General features: G+C 43.7%; 1 protein-coding gene across 1 annotated transcript in view; it reads left to right on the top strand.

The window, feature by feature from the left end:
• Positions 1-4,584: 4,584 nt before the first annotated feature.
• TNFRSF11B (TNF receptor superfamily member 11b) overlaps positions 4,585-22,980 on the top strand; it is a 49,590-nt gene continuing 31,194 nt past the window's right edge. The window contains exon 1 of the mRNA XM_086966144.1: positions 4,585-4,722. Coding sequence (XP_086822270.1) covers positions 4,693-4,722 — 30 coding nt within the window. The 5' untranslated portion in view covers positions 4,585-4,692. The remainder of the gene's footprint in view (positions 4,723-22,980) is intronic.

Here is a 22,980-nt window from a genome sequence, read left to right as displayed (position 1 = left end):
GTGCCGGATGTTTGTCCACACTGTGCAATCATTGAAAACGGCATCTTGCAGTGTGAACAGGGTACTACACAGTTCGTCTCACAGCTTGCGAAGTGCACTTCACGTAGCTACGCGTATCGCTACTTCATGAACTACGCCCAGCCCTAGTAATAAAGACTTAGCACAGAATGAAATTAAATTAATGAAATGAAATGAAATTAAATGGGGTTTTTATAGAGCGCACTTCTACCCTGAGGCCTTGTAGCGCTTAGGACGGGTGGGAGGAGACAACCATCAGACTGTGCAGTTAGTGGAAGAGGAAGGTTTTCAAAAGTTTGCGAAACTTAAGTAGGTCTGGTTCGCTACGTAGGGTAAGGGGCATGGAGTTCCAGCAGGAGGCGGCATTCATGAGAACGAACGCCCCCCCCACCCCCATCTAGCTCCTTTAATTGTCCGAATTACTGCCAGGAAGGTGGTACTAGAGCGTAGATTTCTTGGGGGGTGGTAGGGGGTGACTCAGGAGCAGATCAATGCAGGGCCTGCGTGCCACATAGCTTTACGGGCTATGCACATCGCCCAGACTTTTGCTACCTTTTTCTACTCCGTTTATGCCTCCAGATATTGCCTATATGAAATAAAATGGTAATAATTGCTTGACAAACTCAGGCTTTCTGGACATTCAGGATCCAATAGTGAATTGCTAAAAAGAGAGCAGTGGAGAAGGAGAAAGAGACAATTCGCCAACTACAAACCAGATAATCAGCAGGTTTTAACTGAACCCAAATTAAATTTTTTAACCTTTGGTGAACAGGGTATCTGACCACATCCTTTACTTATTTAATGTAAGAAAGGGGGAAGCTACCCAAAGACCTTTGTTTGGTGACACTGATACTAACTCTCGGGAGGGAAACTCAAAATAGAACTTCAATTAAAATCAGCCCAGATAATTAATTTAGCTGATGCAGGCGTTGGCAGGTTGGAAAGGGAAAGACCCCCTTAGCAGAGGTCTGAGATAGGATCCCTCCTAGACCAAGATAAGTTTGTTATTGGCAGATTATATATTTCTGTATGTCCCTGGTTTAGAAATGTCTGTTACTAGAGTACTCAACATGTTACAGGTATTTGGGAAATGCTTGGGATTTATTGCCAACTGGTCTAAATTGCTGTTTTCTCCCCTGACTAAGTGGTGCCATCAACTATACTTTAAGGATCCCATTAGAATAGAAACGATGGGATTTACACTCTATATGATATGAAAGGTTAGTTCATGAATATAACTTGTCTGTAGTTCTGAAGGGCTTTGGACAAGGTGTCCAACACTGGAGCCCTCTGCCTTTATTATTGATGAAGGGAGCATAGCTCTATAATATTCTTACACAGCTAAAATTTCAGTGCAAGCTTCATACCCTACTGTACAGGGTACCTCGGCAACATGAACAACACCACTATTCACCACCTGCATGTCCAATGTAGCAAACTGGCTGCAAATACAACAAAGGTCCTGAACTTCAGAAATAAGAACTCCCCACTGGGATTCCTCCGGGTGGCCACCAGACCTAGGTCCTACGCCCACCCCCAATGATCATTCAAAAACCTCAGCATCGGCCTTGATGACAAGCTCTCGATGAACAAACAAACAAGTCAATGCCATGATCTCATCATGCTGGCACACCCTCATTATATTTCTCATAATATTCAAGCGACTCTCCACATACACTAGACGTGTGGTCATCCAGGCCCTCATGACCTGCAGACTCAACTACAGCAACGCATTATACTTCGACATCTCCAGTCAACTCACTCAAAGACTTTAAACCATCCAAAACACCACCACCAGACTCATCCTAGACATCCCCAGAAGCACACACATCACGCCCTACCTCGCGAAACTGCACTGGCTACCTATCCAGAAAAGTTTTAATTTCAAGTTTCTCATCCACGCCTACAAAGCCTTCAATAATGCAGTACCAGCCTACCTCAAAGACCTACTCCAACTCTACCAACCATCCTTGCAGAAATCCCTAGCATCCGCAGAAGCAAGACAGGAGGTTGTGCTTACTCCTTCATCCCAGCCAAAACTGGTACCAGCTCCCTCTGCATATAACGACCATCACTCCCCTCTTCAACCTCTGCGAGAAACTGAAGGCCTGGATGTTCAACTAGGAGCACCTCAAGACTTTGCTCCTACTCGGGCACCTGGAAATCAACACGGGTGATGAGCTGTGCCATACAAATCTGCACAACAGAACATAACCTAACATAACATAGCATAACCCCAAAAGAATATGTTTATTCCTTTATTTTTTGGGGTATTTTTCTATGGCGCCACTGCACCATAAGTTATTTAACCACCTTACAGACAGCTGTAGTTCCATTTGCACAATATCTTTACAAAGTACAATTTCAATTTAGCAAACACGAGTGGGATGAAAAGGAAGAGGGGTGAACAGAAGGATGGAAGGCGTGTGGCTCAGGACAAAGAATCAAAATGGAGAAGGGGAGGGACAGAGAGATGGTAGAAAGAAACTGGGGTTGTAGAGAAAGGGCAAAAAGAGACAAGAGGCGTGCATACCGTTAATCAATAAATGACAAAAAATTAAACTCTGACATTATTGAAAGTAGGAATGTCAGAGACAGTCAGCTCTTTCTGGGATATCTTCATTCCTTCTTAAAAGACAGTGGTCAGGATGCCTTTGTAGTTTGGTCGGAAGAGAGTTCTTTAAGACCATTGAGAACACTTTGTTGTGGTATGACAGCCCCCCAAGAATAGTATTGGGAAGCCTTTGTAGCGGTGAGTGTGTTGTTGGTGTCACCTTGTCAGATTTACAGGCACATTGTGAGCATCCCAGCTGGCGATAGTTCATGGCTGGCTATTTAAACATCAATAAGGAAAGTATAATGCATCCCCTGGGGAAGGTGAGATATCTAGCATTTCTGTACATCAGCAGGCAGTCTGTGCATTTAACAGCACATGCTGAAGCAGTGATTACAGTATGCTCCATGCTGCTGCCACGCTGGGGTGGAGAGACATTGTGACCAGATTTACTTCTCTATGGTGTAGCAATGACTACACAGAATTGCAAAAATTGACATCAACTGAGACTTGACTGGCATTTCTATGTTGAATGATAAATAGGGAGCAGAAGGGCTGACGAGCTTTGAACAGTGGCGGACTGAATCTAATTTGACAGGTAGGGATGTTTTTCACTAGTTGACACTTCAACATGCATTGGCGGTGCATAATGGAGTTGTAGAAGAATGAACCCCCACAGAGAATAGAATATGGAACCAGAAGTTTCACAACACCTCACATCGTAGATATACACAACACTGATGCATAATATCCCTGCGAACCTGGATTAATTAAACACCTAGGATCGGACCCGGTTTGGGGGGGAATGGGGGAGGGAGTAAGGCCTGCTCCGCCACAGCCATGTCGGTTTGGATCTTTTACCTCTGGTGTCCTGGGCTCTGTCCTACTTTGCAACTGCAAACTGGGTCAATGACAACCCTCCTACTTGACTCTCAGGGGAGCAAGGGTAAGCAGTCTGTGGAAGGGAGAGTGGGGCAGAGATTTAGGACTCAAGCAGACAAATAGTGGACAAAATAAGAGAATGTCCGCCCAGCTTTTCTTTTAAGAAAAAGAAAAGTGTTTTTTTTAGTTTATTCATTATTAATCCCCAGTTATTAAAAATCATGGCATAAGTGCACCTAGTAACCATTTCATATCAGACTTCTATTGTAGGAGTAAAAAAGCTTCACAATAGATCATATTGCGAACATTTCATCAGAAGGTGGAAAAATATTTCATAAAAATATTTCATAAGCATTTTCAGTCATTTCATTGGCAAAAGACGAAAAAATCACAGGGATGGCAGTGTATTGAAAGAAAAAGGTAACATTGGCAGTTATTTTAATGCTGAACCGCAGTTTCTTGAAAAACACTGGGTGAGAAATGTACTTTAATCACAACACAACTCTATGCTATACATAAGCAATGTGCAGTAGCATCTCAACCATGAAAGGAATAATGTATGCGTTTTTACACGGTTGTTTCCTGTTCCTTTTTCTCACGCGATTTACTAACTCTTTTCCACTTTTACCAAGGTTTGTTCTCCATTTATAGAATAGGGCAGGGTGCCCGGGGATGTTTCCAAGGGGTTCGAGGGGTGTTGCTGTCATTTGAAGGCGCTTCCTGTGATGAATATATTGTACGAGGTTTTTCAGTCAGTAACTTTAGAGTCGTTGCTGTCGGGTGCGCGTTTTTTTTAACTGGCTGTTCTTTTCAGGGTGCGTGGGATACAGCTGGGAAATTAACCTGTTTTCAACGGATGCTCTTTCCGTAAAGCGCGCGCTTCTTTCCGTTACCAGACAGTTCTCGATGCCCATTTCCAGGGGGGTGCCGGCGCTAGACAGAGCAGTGCAGAGCCATGCATGCCAGGCGCTGGCGCTGTTCCCTCGAGGCCCTGTGCGTGCCCGACTCCACGCGCGCGCGCCTGCCGGCTCCAGCCCTGAAAGGGTTCGACGCGTCACATTGACAGGTTCCTGAAAGGTTTCATCACGAAAGGGGAAAGAGTGAGTAAAAGCGAGCCAAGCCTCCCAGCTCCGGGGCTATATATAACCTGCCCTCTGTAATTTGGGGGGACGTTCGAAGCCTGCCAGCAGCGAGTAGTGCCTGTGCTCCCAGCTCCAGAGGTTTCCCTTCAGACCACAATGAACCGGCTCCTCGGCTGCACGCTTGTGGTGAGTGTTGTGCTTTCATTCTTAAGGCAGCTGGAAAGCGTCCCGGCTGCGCTGCTGAGTGACACCCTGTGCTCGCCTCTCTGCATTAGTGATGTGACTGAAGTATGACTGAAGCAAACTGAGGGAGACTCTCCCTCACTGCACGGGTTGCGGCTCTTTGAAAGGGGAGTTCCCTCATACTACTTCAGGTGTGGTGTTTGCATTTTCAGGTCAGTGTTTTTAATTCTCTTTTCGCGTGAGTTCTTTATTAATTATTATCTGATGTCGATCTTATTCAAAGTGCCACGGGTAGAAATGATCACCGCATTGACGTGATGTACTGTACGAACCAGGTGTTGATTTACCCATCTCAGTGGTACTAATTGTATCGGCCTCAGAAAGATGAGAAACTGAGCTGCCCGTGAAGGATTCAACCAAGCGACTTTTATCTTAGACGCGGATTTCTGCTGTTGATGCCCACGATCAGTGACCTCTTTTGATGGCTATAAGGTAACCTTAGAGCTGGAGCTTGGATTATTATGACGCCAGAAGCCATTATATAGTTTGCTCCCACTCTGCTTTCAATTGGCTGAGACTCACGTTTCTTGGGGCCGTACGGTGCCGTCTAGTTCCATACGACCTATATGGCTGCATACAGGTGCCTTCTCATCACAGCAAATGCATGTGACCTATTCAGCTAAACGCTTTGTGTTGAAATCCGTGTGCAGCCTGATGTGAAACACCCGATCCCCTAGAGGCTTGGCTCAACCTTTCATCCTTCTGATGTTTATCATTTGTAGACAGGGGAGATTGATTAAAATAACTTCAGTTCTGTATAGTGCTACATAATGACTAAAAATGCGGTAGCAAGTGCTAAACAAAAAGTTCCTATTATTATTATTGTGACATTAAGAAAGCTGGGAGTCCTGGGACAGGTGAAAAGAGAATAGAGCATGTACAACTTGTCACAACAGTGTACAGGTAGGTGTGTGTATCGCTTGCACTTTCAGGGAGCATTCATTTTCACATGGCTGGAAATCTGTACACTCAACATTAAGGGCAGCTTGTTCCTTTATCCATAGTCACAACGTACCAATGCCTTCTTCCTACTAAGGCCCAGCGCTTGAAGATGGCTTTTATATTCTAATCTATGAACGTTCAATATCAATTTCTGATTGTTAGATTTAAGAAAAGTGAGTGCTTCTCAGGGGTTAATCGAATGCAAGTGTTATTTTGTGCACTGCACTTGTTGCTTGTGTTTATAATTGCTTACTACATTGGCCGGTGAGCGTCAGAGACGTCTAAAGTTGTCCTGAGAAGTGATATTGTAGCAGATCCATAGGCCAGCATTGAAGGGCAGGCAGTGAGCAGAATGTTAGGGGTCGCGGTTCTTAGACAACCTACAGTTCTTTGCAGTGAGGGTTACTATCTATTGACCAGGCTCAGAATATTTTCAAATAACACGTATGTAAAAGATTCATAATCGCTGGCATCGCTTAAAAAATGAGACGACCATGAACCTGATTTAGAGTTTGGCAAAGGACATCTGAAGGATTTGGGGGGGGGGGGGCCCGGGCTAAACCCATTTTCGGGGCCTCTGTTCAAAACAGCTTTGAATTTATGATCCAATTTCAGCTCTTTCATGCCCACATTGGCCAAGTAACTGGCAGTGCGCAGGCGCACTGGTCCAAATTCTATATGGGTTTGCATCTAATATTCAGGGATAGTTATGTGTGTTTTCAGTATTGTAATACAGCAGCAGCACACTTATATTACTGCAAATAATATCTGTGACATATGAATATGTGAGGTCCTGATTTGATCCAAAAGATGAAAGAAACGCACCATTTATCTGCGAACTGTCTGTAATAGATTCTCACACATCACCCACATTAAAAATAAGGTAAAGGAAAACAGTATTTGAAACAATCTGTTTAAGAATTATTCAAGGTAATCAGGGCAGTATCTTTTGCAGAACAGAGGTGGCTGTACCCATGGCCCCCTGAAAGGCTGGGGCCCTGGGCCAGAGTCCACTTTGCCCATGCTTTGAAACGTCCCCCGGGGGCCTCAGTCACAAACATGACAGATATCCCGCTCACCTTATTACCAGTGCGTCATGTCATGGTACCCGCCGGCCAAACTGTAAATCGGGCCCTAAATCCATCTTAATTGTCTCTGACATATTTCACATCAGTAGCTATTCCATTATATAGCAGTGAACCTTATGGTATGTGTTAAGCGCAAAGAGGGATCTATCTGGAGGTACTTCCTTCCCCTAGGGCTCTTGCTCGCTACCAGCACCTGGCTGGCATACCTTGTTGCGGTTCACACTGCACGAGAACTCTAATATTATAAAGGGGAGGAGTCGAAGAACCCTCTGTACTGAGGTTTACCAGTTAGTAATGGCGGCCTTTAATGGGGGTCATCACGTGGTGGAGATCAGGGCGCTGTCTGCTAGGTGCCTAACCATGGCAGTGCCGGCCTGGATTGCCATCTGGAGTAAGGGGTAAATCCCTGGGCATGGGGTGCAAGGGGGCCTGCACTGTTAGCTATCACTCCCAGCCGGCTGCTACCAGGGGTTGCATCAGCCAGGGTTTGCACTGGGCCCTGTCACAGAGGTGCCAGTGTTTAGGGACCCAGACTTGGGTGGAGGTCAGAGGCAGGGTGGTCTTATATATATTGTGGCCACGCACAAGCACTGCAGCACGTGTGCACCAATTTTCTCTGAGCATATGACTGACAGTGCTGGTAATGGCCCAGCTTACATGAATTAGGAGCGTCCTGCCAATCCCTACAGCACTTCCATTTCATTCCCGGCCGCAGTGTTGCTTGGCACTGAGGGAAGATGAGCAGGTGAGACTGGCTCCTGGGCGAGGTAAACCTGGCCACCGTTGTTGATGGGTCTCCATGGCACCCGGGTGTCTGCTTTTTGATTGTTCTGTTATGGTTCAGTTGATGCTGGATTTTTGGGTTGTGGTTGGTCGCGACTCAATGGCCTTCATTTGCGTAGAGAGCATCTTCCTATTTCAGACGCCTTCTGTTTCCAGGCCCCGCAGCTGCGAGCGCAGGGTCCTTGTAGAGTGTTTGAGGCCTACCAGGCTGTGCAGAGTGTGGAGTTCTGTGATTCGCCCTAGCCCTGCCTCCAGAAAGTTCCTTTCTCTCCTCTGTCTCTCACTGTCCCTCCATCTCCCCATCTCCCCTCTGCTTCCCCATAGGCATGGAGAGCTGTGGTCTGCTGTGCCACTGCCCTTGCTGTACCTGTCTTGCATGTTTGATGCCTCTGCCATCTATGCTCTTTGTGAGTGTAGGGAGTTGGCTACACAGCTGCTGCCAGTTCATTGTGTGTATATGCCGCCTGTGTTGCTTCTTTTCTTTGTGTTGGTGAAGCTTGCCCTGCTTCTGACTCTGCAATACGTGTTGGGCGTGAAACTGGAAATCTGCCTGAGTTGCAGTATTTGAGCAATGCATGCACTGCTGGTGCCTGAGATGTACCTGTTTTACGCATGCAAATAACGTGCACTGTTGGTACATACAATATACCTATTTCATGTATGCAAACAGCGTGCACTGATCCTATCTGCGAAACACCTATTCTGTATATGCAAAAAACGTGCAATGCTGGTACCTGGGATGCACCTATTGTATGCAAACAACGTGCAGTGCTAGTACCTGGGATGCACCTATTGTGTGCAAACAGCGTGCAATGCTGGTATCTGTGATGCACCTATTGTATGCAAACAGCGTGCAATGCTGATACCTGTGATGCACCTATTGTATGCAAACAATGTGCAATGCTGGTATCTGTGATACACATATTGTATGCAAACAGCGTGTAATGCTGGTACCTTTGATGCACCTATTGTATGCAAACAGCGTGCAATGCTGGGACCTATGATGCACCTATTGTATGCAAACAACGTGAAATGCTGGTACCTGTGATACACCTATTGTATGGAAACAACGTGATATGCTATTACCTCTTATACACCTATTGTATGCAAAAAAGGGGCAATGCTGGTACCTGGGATGCACCTATTGTGTGCAAACAGCATGCACTTCTTGTATCTGTGATGCACCTATTGTATGCCAACAACGTGCAATGCTGGTACCTGTGATGCACCTATTGTATGCAAACAACATGCAATGCTGGTACCTGTTACACACCTATTGTTGCAACCAGCGTGCAATGCTGATACCTGTGATGCACCGATTGTATGCAAACAACGTGAAATGCTGGTACCTCTGATACACCTATTGCATGCAAATAACATGAAATGCTGGTACCTCTGATACACCTATTGTATGCAAACAACGTGAAGTGCTGGTACCTCTGATATACCTATTGTATGCAAACAGCGTTCAAAGCTGGTACCTCTGATATACCTATTGTATGCAGATAGCGTGCAATGCTGGTACCTCTGATATACCTTTTGTATGCAAACGGCGTTCAATGCTGGTACCTCTGATATACCTATTGTATGCAAACGGCTTTCAATGCTGGTACCTCTGATATACCTATTGTAGGCAAACAGCTTGCAATGCTGGTACCTGTGATGCACCTATTGTATGCAAACATTGTGAAATGCTGGTACCTCTGATACACCTATTGTATGCAAACATTATGAAATGCTAGTACCTCAGATACACCTATTGTAATCAAACAACATGTAGTGCTGGTACCTAGGATACACCTATTGAATGCAAACAGCGTTCAATGCTGGTACCTCTGATATACCTATTGTATGCAAAAAGAGTGGAATGCTGGTACCTGTGACACACCTATTGTATGCAAACCGCGTGCAATGCTGATACCTCTGATGCACCTATTGTATGCAAACAGCCTTCAATGCTGGTACCTGTTATGCACCTATTGTATACAAACAGCGTGCAATGCTGGTACCTGTGATACACCTATTGTGTGCAAACAATGTGCAGTGGTGGTACCTGTGATGCACTGCTTGCATGCAACAACGTGAAATGCTGGTACCTCTGATACACTTATTGTATGCAAACAACGTGTAGTGCTTGTACCTGTGATGTACATATTCTATGCAAACAACGTGCAGTGTTGGTACCTTTGATGCACCTATTGTATGCAAACAGATTGCATTGCTGGTACCTTTCATGCACCTATTGTATGCAAACAACGTGCAGTGCTGGTACTTGTGATACACATATGCTGTATATGCAAACAGCATGCACTTCTCATGCCTATAACACACCTATTTTATGCAAACAACGTGCAATGCTGGTACCTGTGATAAACCTATTGTATGCAAACAGCGTGCAGTGTTGGTACCTTTGATGCACCTATTGTATGCAAACAGCGTGCAATGCTGGTACCTTTCATGCACCTATTGTATGCAAACAACGTGCAGTGCTGGTACCTGTGATATACATATGCTGTATATGCAAATAACATGCACTTCTCATGCCTATAACACACCTATTTTATGCAAACAACGTGCAATGCTGGTACCTGTGATAAACCTGCTCTGTGAATGCGACCAATGTGCATGGCTGGTGCCAGTGATACGCTTATTCTGTACATACGAACAATGTGCACCGCTGGTGCCTGCGATACACCAATACTGTGCATGCAAACAACATGCACTGCTGGTGCCTGTGATACACCAATTCTGTGCATTCAATCAATGTGCATCAATGATGCCTGTGATACACTCATTCTGTGCATGCAAACAACGTGCATCGCTGGCACCTGTGATACCCTTATTCTGTGCATGAAAACATCTAGCACAGCTGGTGCCTGTGATACACCTATTCTGTCCATGCAAAGAACGTACACCGCTTGTGCCTATGATACACCTGTTCTGTGCATGCAAACAACGTGCACTGCTGGTGCCTGTGATAATCTATTCTGTGCATGCAAAGAACGTGGATCCCAGGCGCCTGTGATACCCTTATTCTGTGCATGAAAACATCTAGCACCGCTGGTGCCTATGATACACTAATTCTGTGCATGCAAACAATGTCCACCGCTGGTGCCTGTGATACACCTATTCTGTGCATGCAAAGAACGTGCACCGCTGGTGCCTGTGATACACCTGTTCTGTGCATGCAAACAACAGGCACTGCTGGTTTAGTTTAGTTTAGTTAAGCCATTTATAGAGCCCATGGGTACACCACAGGTGTGTCCCCGCTCTAAACGGTGCCTGTGATAATCTATTCTGTGCATGCAAAGAAAGTGCACCGCTGGTGCCTGGGATACACCTGTTCGGTGGTGCGACCGCCTTGCAAGAGCTTGCGTTATAGTCCCCCTGGCAGGACTGCTGACGGCTAGTCGGTTGGCCCTTTTTCCTATAGGGTATTACGTCCTCCCGCCATCCTAATCGGCAAATTCCCAAAAATATTCCAGGAGTGGTCCTGGTAACAGGTGACTGTTGCAATTGCCCATAGTACCATGGGAAATATTTGTGCATTCTCTAAATTCGAAAATTTTCACTCATGCAAGGGAGTAATGCTGCAGATGGAGATTTATGAATTCCTTTTTTGTGAATCAAGCTGCCAGTATTTTGTGTCAGGCCAACAGGTTTCGCAAGGGCATTTGCAGGATTTGCTGCTATGGAGAAATTCCGATCCTTGGTACCATCGCACACTTTGAAGTTATGGAAAATTCAATTATTTCCTCTTCCAGAACTGCCCATTAAACCTTTGTCTTTCTAGTTAATGTGTTTGAAATAATGGCATTCAATTGTTTCAAACTTTTTTTTTCTTGGGAGAACACCTTAGGCTCCAACCCACCTTACACAGTGCAGTGTGTGTGTTGGGGGCAGACAGGGTTTTGTATACATTTTTTAACCAGGTCTGCTTATGGTTCACTGTTTGGTCTTGGTTCCTAGACTTTGACTTACTTTTTGCAATTTGCAACAGCGAGCTCTTCTTGGCAAAGTAAAATGTGATGCAGATTAATACCAACTATACCCCAAAAAGAAGACCCAAGGTGTCGGAGGTGCATATTTCATCGTTCTCTTGGAGTCGAAAATGTATGTGCTTTTTGTTATCAAGGTTCACTGAAATTTGATATGAAACAGAAGCAACACCACAACCCTTCTAGGAGGATAAGTGAGTTATGAGCCCCTGGATATAGGCTGTGAGATTGGCTGTAGAACGTGTTCTTGAGGACGCTATGGGTCATGCACTTCTTCAAGTGTGGTTTTTAGTAATTTAGATTACTGTCTTCGAGTGTAAAAAGCTTATTAACATTGGAGAAACAAACTCTTAAGATACTGTTAAAAATACAAAAGAAAAATATGGGTTAACCATATCATAGCTCCAAAAAATAGTAACCGACTTTAAGAAGTTCTAATTGCATGTTGGTATCTATAAAAGTTTAAAAAGTTTACATGTAGGTTGGGTGACATACTCACGTTTTCCGTCAATCCTCCAATCAAGTCAAAAGATGTACTATTCCATGTCAAAGTTAGGTTGGATTCTGAGCGGAATGATCACTATGACTTTTAATTCTGTGTCTATTCACTTTTCTTACTTTTCCTAATATTTATGAATGTATTTTCACTTTTCTATTATACTGAACAGCACAACGTGTGATGGTCTTATTAAGAACTCTGAGCATGAAAAACACACTCACCATTTCCAGATAATACTTTCACCAGTGGTTTAAGCATTGAGCGAATGTGGGTGAAATTCTACAAACCCAGACACTTTCTTCAACTGATGTGAAACTCACAGGTGTAAACACTGGAAATATAAAAAAAGAATGAGATTCTTTGAATGGCCAGACTAGGAAAGTATTCAGTAAGACCAGGAGGAAAAATACATAGTGAGATCACTCGAAAGTAAACGTTGCTCAAACCGAGCAAGTTCCCTGACCAAATATACAAGCTGGGTTCACTGTTTACTCCTCTCTGTAGACCAGCGAGTGAACATTTCACCTCCTGTCCAAGACCACAAAACCAAACAGAAAGCATTTATCCCACTCCCTCCCCCTGCATTTCACAAAGTAACAATTTAGGCCTGTGCCTGCTCATTTACCAGGATATCATAGGTTTGTTGGGGAGACGAGCCCACGGTATAAAAGGGAAGTGTGTTTGCTGTTTTGATTGCTTTTACCAAAATCAATATTATCTTGCAAATGTGGGTGTGAAGTTCAGCCATAAACAGGAAAGGGAGCGAGAGACTGCCACACAAGGCGTTTTTAGGAACGTTATTTGATGTTCATATCTCGCCGTAAAGAGGCTAGAGTGATATTATTCTGGGAAGCTATGGGGAGTAAATTCCTGGAGCTACTCATGACAATTTGTATGACTCTTCTATAAACATGCATTCCAAAGCACCTCCATGTATCTCTGAAACACTGTAAGACGCATTGCCCTTGTTTGAAACCTAACCTGCTTATTGTACTTGGAAATATTCCAGTCCTTATATAAACATGATTGAAATTGAAACTTTGATTAAATGTGAAAAATAATTATTATCAAAGTAGAAAAAGCATTTATACGTTTGTGCCTAAATTACTTAAGAGACAAATTAAATGAAACAAACATGACTTATATGTTGCAAGTACAACTAAAGCATTTTATTTACCATTCAAATGTGTAACTAAAGTTGAACTGTTCCCTTCCCCTATGTCCTGACCTGACATACGAATATGTCTGTCAGTGGCCACATACTAAGATACATAAAGCCTGATTTTGAATGACTTGCGCACACTTGCACACTATGCATGTGTACATCTGATAGCAGAAGCATTCTGTTCATTCCAAAATGTACACCGTGCATGCACTGATTCAACATACGCAGTAACGCAGACTCTGCTACGAAAATGCAACACTCGGCTGGATAACTCAACTCCACACGTGTGAAACTTCCATCCGCGAATGTATTGAAATACAAGTGAATGAAAAGCACATGAAAAGTAAATAAAAATAATCTTAATTCAACTTCTATACTATGTTGTCAGAAAGAGGTAGTTACAGAAGTGAGGCAGATACAACTGCAGGAATTCAGGGGTCAGATGCTCTAAAAAAGGATTTGCAAAAAGTGGTTGCAAGTTGTGCACAGTATTTTTGAGAATCAAATGTTTTTTTGTGAACTGACCTATGTATTGGTATTTCAATTAATAAAATACCGAATCGTTGTGGGTTGCCAATCGACCTGCCTCGTGAATATTATATGATTCGCTGCCATAACAGGGATTGTAGCCTGCTTGAGTCATAAGACACCCATGTCTGTGATTGCTTTTAAATAAAAATGCTGCCCATCTTCTTTGAAGGAAAATGGAATATGTTTTAAAAAAGGGAAGTTTGTAAAACTATTTTAAGAGTAGGCAGTGGTCCCACTGACCACTGCCTACTCATAAAATGTCTTGGAACAATTCACAAATGGGAAGGGTCCCATCTCATTTGTATATAGGCTACCACCTCCTTTGGGGGGGGTCGGTAAAATTTGAATGTTTTGTGATTGGGTTTCATAGCGCTGGGATGCCCCTGGGTAACCACGAGCTTTATAAATGTTCCTTCATTCATTCAATTGCAAAACATGAATATATGCCATAAGGAATCGCTATTTGGAAGGTAGCCTACAAATACACCGCTTCCAAAGGGTGATTTATTATGATTTTCTTAAACATTTAGTGATTCAGTAACATGTTATCTGTTGGAAATTTGCAATTTCATAGGTTCAGCTTGGATTTTGTTGCCTTCTTTTACTGAACCCGTTTTTTGTTGGCCATAGGTATTTGCACACTTTATCCCTGCTAACCAACTGTAAAATGCTGCCACTCTCCTTTTGAAACCTATTCAAATTGGCATATTTAATTTACTTATAAGCTCCTAAAATATGGCATTATTGGCACCCATGGTCTGTAAATTCAATGCTAATAGTAGGCCGCAGCACTCATTGTGCCACCCACTAAAGTAGCGCTATAAAAATATTTCTCCAGGCTTGCAACTGCAGCCTGAGTCTGCAGTTTTAAACTGCCATTTCGACCTAGCAAAATAAACCTTTTATGTCGTAAGCGGCACCCAAAGATGGCTTCCCCTCAGTGCACCGCTTTATATCTAATACAGTTCCAAGAATGTACATCATCAATAGTTAGTAGACAGTGAACTTTTATTTATTGGTCCCAATGCATTTCGGGCTCTTTAGGGGCCCTTCATCAGGGGAAAATTAAACACCTGAGCTCAGCCCCAGCCTTCGGCAGCCTAGGTTGAATATGAAATTATATTCATCAAAAAGAATTCATTACGAAGAATAAATAGAATTTTGCAACCAACTTGTTTGAATGATTTGAATTGGATCACTCCTTTTATTGGATATAAAGCAGTGCAATAAGGGGACGCCACCCCTGGGGTGGCGCTTCCGATACATTTTACTGTAGCTCGTGGATCAGTGAGCTATACTCAATCTGCACACATTACACTGTCTAATTTGGAACAACACCAGAATTTCCTTGTCCTTAAAACAGGTGTGCATGTACCATCATCCTACGAAAATAAACCTTTTGCCAGCCCTAAGCCTTCCTTTTTAATACTTATGAGTCAGTCCTATGATAGGCCTTAAAATCCCATAGGGTAAGATGCATGATATTTGAGAAGTGCGACATGTATAATGTATCTGTTACATGTCCTCACAGTGAAACACTTTTCCACTGTGGATAAAAAGACTGGCTCTTCCATAGGTTAACACTGGTTTACACTATTACCTTTAATAAGGCTAAACTCAGTTTTGGAGTAGCTAGTAAAAGGGTTCAGGGACTCATTGTAATAGTAAATCCAACTTGATGTGTGAGCTGGATATTGTATTACTATCTTGGAAATTACACTTTTATAAAGTTGTCATTTTTCTACCCAAAACCAATCGGCTTTCCTGCCAATATCCAGCTGTAATCTGATCCCCACTGGCCCCCATGTGGTGAGAAGTATATTGCTCCTAGACAGTGGACAAAGCGCTCTGCAAGTGGGAAGAGAGACTCCTTTCTTGACATGATAACCTAGGTGACTGTGCCCAGCCCCTTCCTGAACTTCAAATGATGCCTACATTGTCACAGGCAGATGGAGCTCACAACTAGGCCTGCCTCCCCTTTGTCTCCCTAGGCAGGTGGGCACCAAATCTAGTGGGGGCAGAGGAATTGACTAGAACTGGTTTATGAGTTGGACAAAGGCTTGCCCTCCACCCTCAGACTGTCACTGGGAATAAAAGTAGACCACACAGACCTCTCCTCAGAAAACTCATGAAGAATGAGAAGAAGGACTGCCCTGCTGTCTGGAGAACCTAAAAGAAGATTGGACCTGCTCGCCCAAAACTCAGGACCCCAGAAGCGACTCCAAAGTCCAGTTGGCTGACCTCCTGTTTGAGTGTAAGTGACAAGGCAAGCATCCAGAGGCTTTTTCCAGTAACTGCCCATTTGGCCAGTACCAACTGGACCTGCCCTGGACCAGTGTTGTCGCAAGAGTGGGGTGGGGGAGGCGGTTCTCCCCGGGCAGCACTTTTTGGTGGACGACAGCACTTCACGTCCTGTGAGCAAATTCGGTGAGAACAAGGTAAGTGGTTTTCTTTTTTTTAAATGTATTTTACATTATTGTCATCTGTTGACTCCCGCCCCTGCTCTTACCTGCACTGGCTGTCATCGGACGGCAAACTTAGGGACCGCCCTGGGCAGCAAAAGCTCTAGATACCCCACTGCCCTGGACCCTTCTCCTAGTTTCTGTTGGAGTCAGCCTTAACCCCCAAATGGTGCCCCACCGGTCCTCAACCCTTGGCTGGTATTAGAGTGTACTTCTTTTGTCCAAACTGCAAAAGCTGGCACTTAGAAACTTTTTGCCACAGCCTTCGATGTCTAAACACTGGCAAGCCTCAGCTTGCTGGTTTGCCCAGCTGTAGGATGTCTGACTTCCAGAACATTTTTCAGTCCAAACATAGAGGGCTGAATTGAGACCTAAACCGAGAAGCAACCCGTCAACAGTGAGGACTTCTTGGACACAGTATTCTCCCACTCTGATCTTTTTTCATTTAGTCGACGAGTGCAATGGGACCCCTTTCTTCAGCAACCCTTTGTCATCAAGCCCCTCATCAGATCCAGTTTACAGCTTGACCCACCAATGACTTGTCGACCACCGTTCATTAATTAGATTTTTCAGTGGTTCAGAGGCTCTGGCCCGTTGTCCTCCATGGGTCAAATAAACCAAAACAGGATTCATCCTTGTCTGTCTTTCACTGGGGATGACTGGGTGACTTTAGTTAACATTCCATAAGTAGTTAACTAAAGTAGGAAGAGGGCAGGAAGTCATAGAAATTCTTGTAGAGGTGGATGCTGGGCGCTGCAGTAATGTCATTCCCTATGGAGATGGATGCTATGGAATGAAGTGCAATTGTCCAGCTTCTTATGAAGAGTACTTGTCTAGTTCATTCTTTTATCATTATTCAAAAACAAAATTTTTCACAAAGGGTCTCACAAGCAATAAGTGATATGTGAACTTAAAGGAGGATTCAGTGGCCTGCCTGGTGGCAGATTTACATTTAGCAAAGACTTCTTTCTCTATTACACCAATTCCTAAACCCTTTCCTTTGACCTGTAATAGTGCCTATGAAACATTGCCCATGCTAGTGCTGAACACCAAGCCCTAACATAAGTGCCTCCATGCAAATAAATGTTTTAGCCCTAGGATTCCTATTACAGCCCATTGTTATTTAACATGCTGATCCAATCAATTAGTTGAACTGCAGCATATGAAGACAACAATTCCCAAAATCCACTAGTATGTTAAATGAAAGCCAAAGAACCTGCACACAATTTCTTGCCAGCTCTAAGTAACATGACAATCCTACAAAGCTGACAGTCAAGGTGACCAGATTTAAAAAAACTAAAACTGGGCAATTCTACTAACATAGCAACAGGACTACCATTTTGCACTGACCAAGGGGCACAGATTGACTTATTCGACTGCGCTCACCAACGTTGAAAACGCAGACAATGAGAATCTAAAAGCAGCTTAATGCAAATTTTGCACACTATCATTTTTGGCCACTAATTTTGTTTTGGGTAGGGTCTGCTACACATTACGACCTGGGAATCATAAAAACTTGCCACCCTCTCGGTTCAGTTGTCCATAGTTGAATATTGGCCGTGTATCAAATGTACGGAAATCTGAAGGGTCACATGGTGGAAAACAGGGACTGTTTCGACAAATCTGGGATGCCTGGTCACCATAAGGCTAGTTATCTTCACACTGAGCATTGTATTGCATTGTAATTGCATTTATATAGTTCTTACTATCCCTGACAAGACGTTGAAGTGATTCATTGTGGGCAGCATGCAACTTTGTAACCCAAATGTATAATTAATACAATTTATATTACTTATTGTTACAAATTTGTTGGTTATTGGGTTAGTTCTCCTCTTTTAGGAATCAAAAGCATGTCCTACGGTTCCGAGTAGTGAATTAAGTTTGTAGAAGTTAGGTGTAATTATTAGGGTGAAATCATACAAATAAAAAAAATGGGATAAGTAAATGGGGGTTGTGGGGGTTAGCAATGATTAGGTCTCAAGGAGAAGTTACACAGCAGGAGAAATTTTGATTTATGGGAGTGGGATGTGTAGTTAGAAAAAGGTTAGATATTGCAGCAATGGTTCCTCAGGGGGAATTTATGATTTGTAAAATAGTGGTAGACAGTAAGGCAGCAGGCATGTGAGAGTGTACATACATCCAGCTGCACTTAAGCAGGCAGGGGATGGAATGCAAGGAGAGTAACATTCAAATGGAAGGTAAGAGAGAGAATAATCCCAAGATATACATCAGATTATTTTCATGTAGCTTTTCTTTTTTTAAATTGAGACACAATGTAAACTAGAAAAGTGTAAAGAGTAGAAAAGAAGGGTTGAAAGTTGATTATCTGTGGGCAGGTGATATAAGTTGTTGCGCCTTAGGCTGTCCATTTGTCTGTTAATGATGTTGATAAAGTCTGTTCTTTTTTAATTAGATATGACACATTATTGAAATTCTTTGAGTTTGTACTTGTTTTTTAAATAGGAGATACTGAGTTATATGGTATGTCTTAATAGCGGGTCATTTAGGTGGCTGGTGAGACTTTGGAGAGTGGACAACCCTGCAGCTTGCATTGATCATTGCTATATGTTTTTTGGTAATGACATATGCTTAGTATTGTGCATCCCTTCTCACCATCAGTAATGGAACACATTATCTTCATCTTCATTTTTACTTGCAAGTAGAATTTGATTGGAACATTGACCTGCATGCTCTTCCTTAAAATGATCAATGTTCAGTAAATAATTTCCACTCACACAAGCTACATGCACTAGCTTGCCGTAGACCAGCACAACAACCAGGTGACCTCGAGCTGAGCTGTAGTACAGGGGAGGGAAAGTGAGGGCCATTATAATTGGATCATAAATCTGAAGCCATGTTGATGTTTCACATTCTGAGCTTTTGCAACTAAAAGGGCTTTGATAAGTTGTGTGTGATTAAAAAACTGAAGTGAAACTTTGGCTTGGGAGCGCTGGTATCAGGGAGAACAGAGAAACAATACTGTGTTTATGCATCCAGGGAAGTGAAAAGCAGGGAAGTTCTGCACCAAAGCTGATAATGTTGAACATTAGCGAAACACTGGGTCCTCTTTGGTTTAAAGAGGCCTGATTTAAAACAAGAGTCTGGGAGCCTTTGGATAGAACACAACTAAGAGTGGGACCAGCTATACAGCATAGAGAATAAACAGTTCCCTTTCCCCAGTCCTGCATCTCCAACAATCAGCAACAACAGGCACTCTAGAATGGTGACTTGTTTTAGAAAGTGGGCATTTTCTTTCTTTACCATTCTGTGCCTTTGCCTGCCTGTGAAATCCACGTCTGCTTTAGTTTGCCAGTTGAGCTGCTTGTGCATTCACTCTAGACAGACACACATAGGAAGCAGAGGTGTGCTCTGCATATCCTGATGACCCATAACCAGGCTGATGGGCCTTCCTGGGCTACAGTGGTGGGAGGAGTTGTCACTGGCATCTGCATAGGACTGTGTCTGTCCTCTCACAATTCTTTCTCCACCCTCCTGTAGTATGTCTGGAGCCAGGTCTGGGCAAGGCAAGATCTGTGCACCACAAATGCTATCCTTTGAAGTATGCTTACTTCAAAGGTCTAAAGGGGTATAAGTGTTGGACTTGTAACCCCAGACTTTGAGAACACTTGTGGATCAAGAGGAGACTCTACCATGAGGAGGAGCTGGAAAGCTACCAGGAGGAGTACTGTCCCTTTGCTGTGTTGCTTTGCTGGGTTGGCCTGCAGTTGCTGCTTTGGTCCTGGAGGGAACACATATTAGTCTTTGCTTTTGTATCCTGCTTGAGACGATTTTCCAATTGCTTGTGTGTATTTGCCTCCTGTTAAGAAGTCTCAAGGCTATCAAAGACTTCACCTGTAGCCCCTCCCCTTGAGCACCTCTGCTGGGAGTTCTGACCTGGCAAGAGGTGCCAATTCCAGTTCTGGGCCCTTGGAGGTGGTTTTGTAAACGTAGTGCTTATATAGCGCACAAATCACCCCCGAAGGGGTCTCAAGGCGTTGTACACATACCTCTGTGGAACCCTTCCTGGCCTTTCCCTGTGAAGTGCCCACTCCTGGGCACCCCCAAGGTGAAGCCAGGCATCCTAGCGCTGTTGGGGCCCTTGTGGAGATTAAGCAAGCTATTTCCCAGAGTTGCAGATTGGACCCATGATTAGAATAGGCACCGAGGCGAGAATTATCAGGTCCGGGGAAATTGAGCCCAGGACCCGCCGAGGCAGGAATTGAACCCTGGTCCGGGCCAGACCTCTGCATCAGGGTCTGCCGCTCTAACCATTGAGCCACACTTCTCCACTGAAAATACAGGCATCTCCCCTTCAGCTTCGTTATTTCTGCTGAAAGCTTGCCGTGAGGTTGAAAAGCCAACGCATCGCTATGGTGCAGCCAAAAGCATTGACGCAGCACCTGTTTACGGCAGGAAGAACTGCCATTGGCTCGAATCCAGAGCAACACATTTACAACGTCCAAGACCCCCATTGTGACTCAGACGTAGGATCTGCTTTGTGGCTGAAGGAATCAACGCATCACCTGTTGGCGGCAGGAAGAATTGACACAGCGCCGGTTTCACTGCATCAACTGCAGCACGTCTGTATTTTCCATGCATCGCACCTGTGAACCAAGTCTTCAATAAGGAACTGGGGCCGCACGTCTGGAGTAACAACACATCTTCTCCCCGCGCAGTAAGAAACCAATGCATCACCTCTTCTCACAGTAAGGAACTGACACATCACCTCCCCTGCATAGCATTAAGGAACCAATGCATCATCTCCGCTGGGAGCGAGGAACCGATACATTACGTTCCCTGCGTGTAAGAAACCAAAGCATTGAGTAGCTTTACGGCACCTCACCGCCCCTGTGCCTGGTTGCGACTTGTGATTTTGATGCATCCCAGGTACTTTGTGGTAAAAGTGACGTATCTATAGTTCTATATAGACCAAAGTGTTTTCAACATTTTTAAAGGAATATCTTGATCTGTGTATGTTAGATTTGTTGTTGTTTTGGTCTTGTTTGGCTTAGATAAAGACTGGTTATTTTTCTAAACTGGTGTGGTGTCCATTTATAGTGTTTTCACTGTGTTACTGTGTGTTTATGTGCAAATACTTTACACATTGCCTTTGAGATAACCCTCACTGCTTGTGCCAGCTACCAAGAGGGCGAGGAGGGGTTATTTTGTGTGTGTAACTCTCTTACCATGACTAGAAGGAATGAGCTCCAGCTTCCAGTGTTTGAGTTCCCCTCTGACGCTGTGGTTCTCTACACCGATCATGGGAAAGTGGCAATCAGACCCTGGAGTGAAGAGGCAGTTGGCATTCAGTGGAGAGAGAGTGACATTGGCATCCAGCACATGCACCACAGAAGCAGTAGCAGCAGTACAAGAGCAAAAGATTCCCAAACACATATATGGGAACACATTATACACTGGAACAAAGAGCTTTCTACTCTGCACAAGCCACAAATAACACATATGAATGCTGAGACACACATACCACGAGACACAACTCAATGGGGAAACTACTGCATGGACATCCACAGCCACAACCTGCTTTTCACATAAACAGAATGTGCAAAATATGAAGTGGTGAGTACCCAACATATTATTCATGTGTGAGACATTCTATACAAATACACCAGTAAATGTGTAATTGTATGTGGAGTTGATAGTAGGCCAATCTTCCTATCTAGTAGTGCCAGCAACGTGGGTGAAGCAGGGGAAGTATGCTTTCAACAGAAGGTTTGTGCTGCTAGACACATTGTAGTATGGGAGAACAAGAGTACCCCGAAATACGAACCTGGGGTTAACATATGTTTTAGGGAAGACAACGGTTCAATGTTGGCCCCAATGAGTCCTGTGCAGAAAGTATGATCCCTGAGGGCGACACAGGGTTTCAATTTAAACTAGACAATTAATCATCAAGTTGATGATTAATTGTTTAGTTTAAATTGAAACCCGGTGTCCCCCTCAGGGATCATACTTTCTGCACCGGACCCATTGGGGCCAGCATTGAACCACTGTCTTCCCTTCTTTCCTAAAACATACGTTAGACATAGCCTGATTCATCAAAGACCCGTTTTGCGAGTCTATAATAGCGATTCATAAGGAATCGTTATTACAGACTCGCAAAACGGGATTCATGTTGGAATCGCAAAAAGAATTGTGATTCCTAAACAATCCTTATTTGCGATTAGCAAATTGCTAATCGCAAATAAGGAATAACTCCCCATTCATTCCTATGGGCCAAAAGGCCCATAGGAATGAATGGGGAGTAGCAATTAGCTAATCGCAAATAAGATAGCGATTTTAAGGGTGCCAGGGGTGTCCAAAGGACACCCTGTAGCACCCCTTAAATGCAAATTGAAACAGGTGTTGCGCACACACATGTCCAAAGGACATGTGTGTGTGCAACATGCAACTTAGAAAAATGCTTTTAAAAGCATTTTTCTAAGTTTTCGCTATTTACCACGAGGTTTGACCTCGCGGTAAATAGCGGGCCGAAATTGCGAAATCGCAATTTTTAAATGGATGATGAACTGCATTTAAAGAATCTCAAATAGAGATTCCTTAAATGTAATTCCTCGCTAAATTGCGAAATCGCTATTACCGATTTTTGGATTTGGGATGATGAATCCCAAATGCAAAAATAGTGCTCGCAAAGCGCCAGATTCTCACAATCTGGCCCTTTGCAAGCCGATTTCGGCTTGATGAATCAGGCTGAAAGTGCCATATTACCTCAGTCTCA

This window comes from Lissotriton vulgaris, chromosome 4_1, assembly GCF_964263255.1.
Source record: "Lissotriton vulgaris chromosome 4_1, aLisVul1.2, whole genome shotgun sequence".
Lineage (NCBI taxonomy): Eukaryota > Metazoa > Chordata > Amphibia > Caudata > Salamandridae > Lissotriton > Lissotriton vulgaris.
Note: the sequence above shows the minus strand (reverse complement) of the source record. Positions and strands in the feature narration are given on the sequence as shown.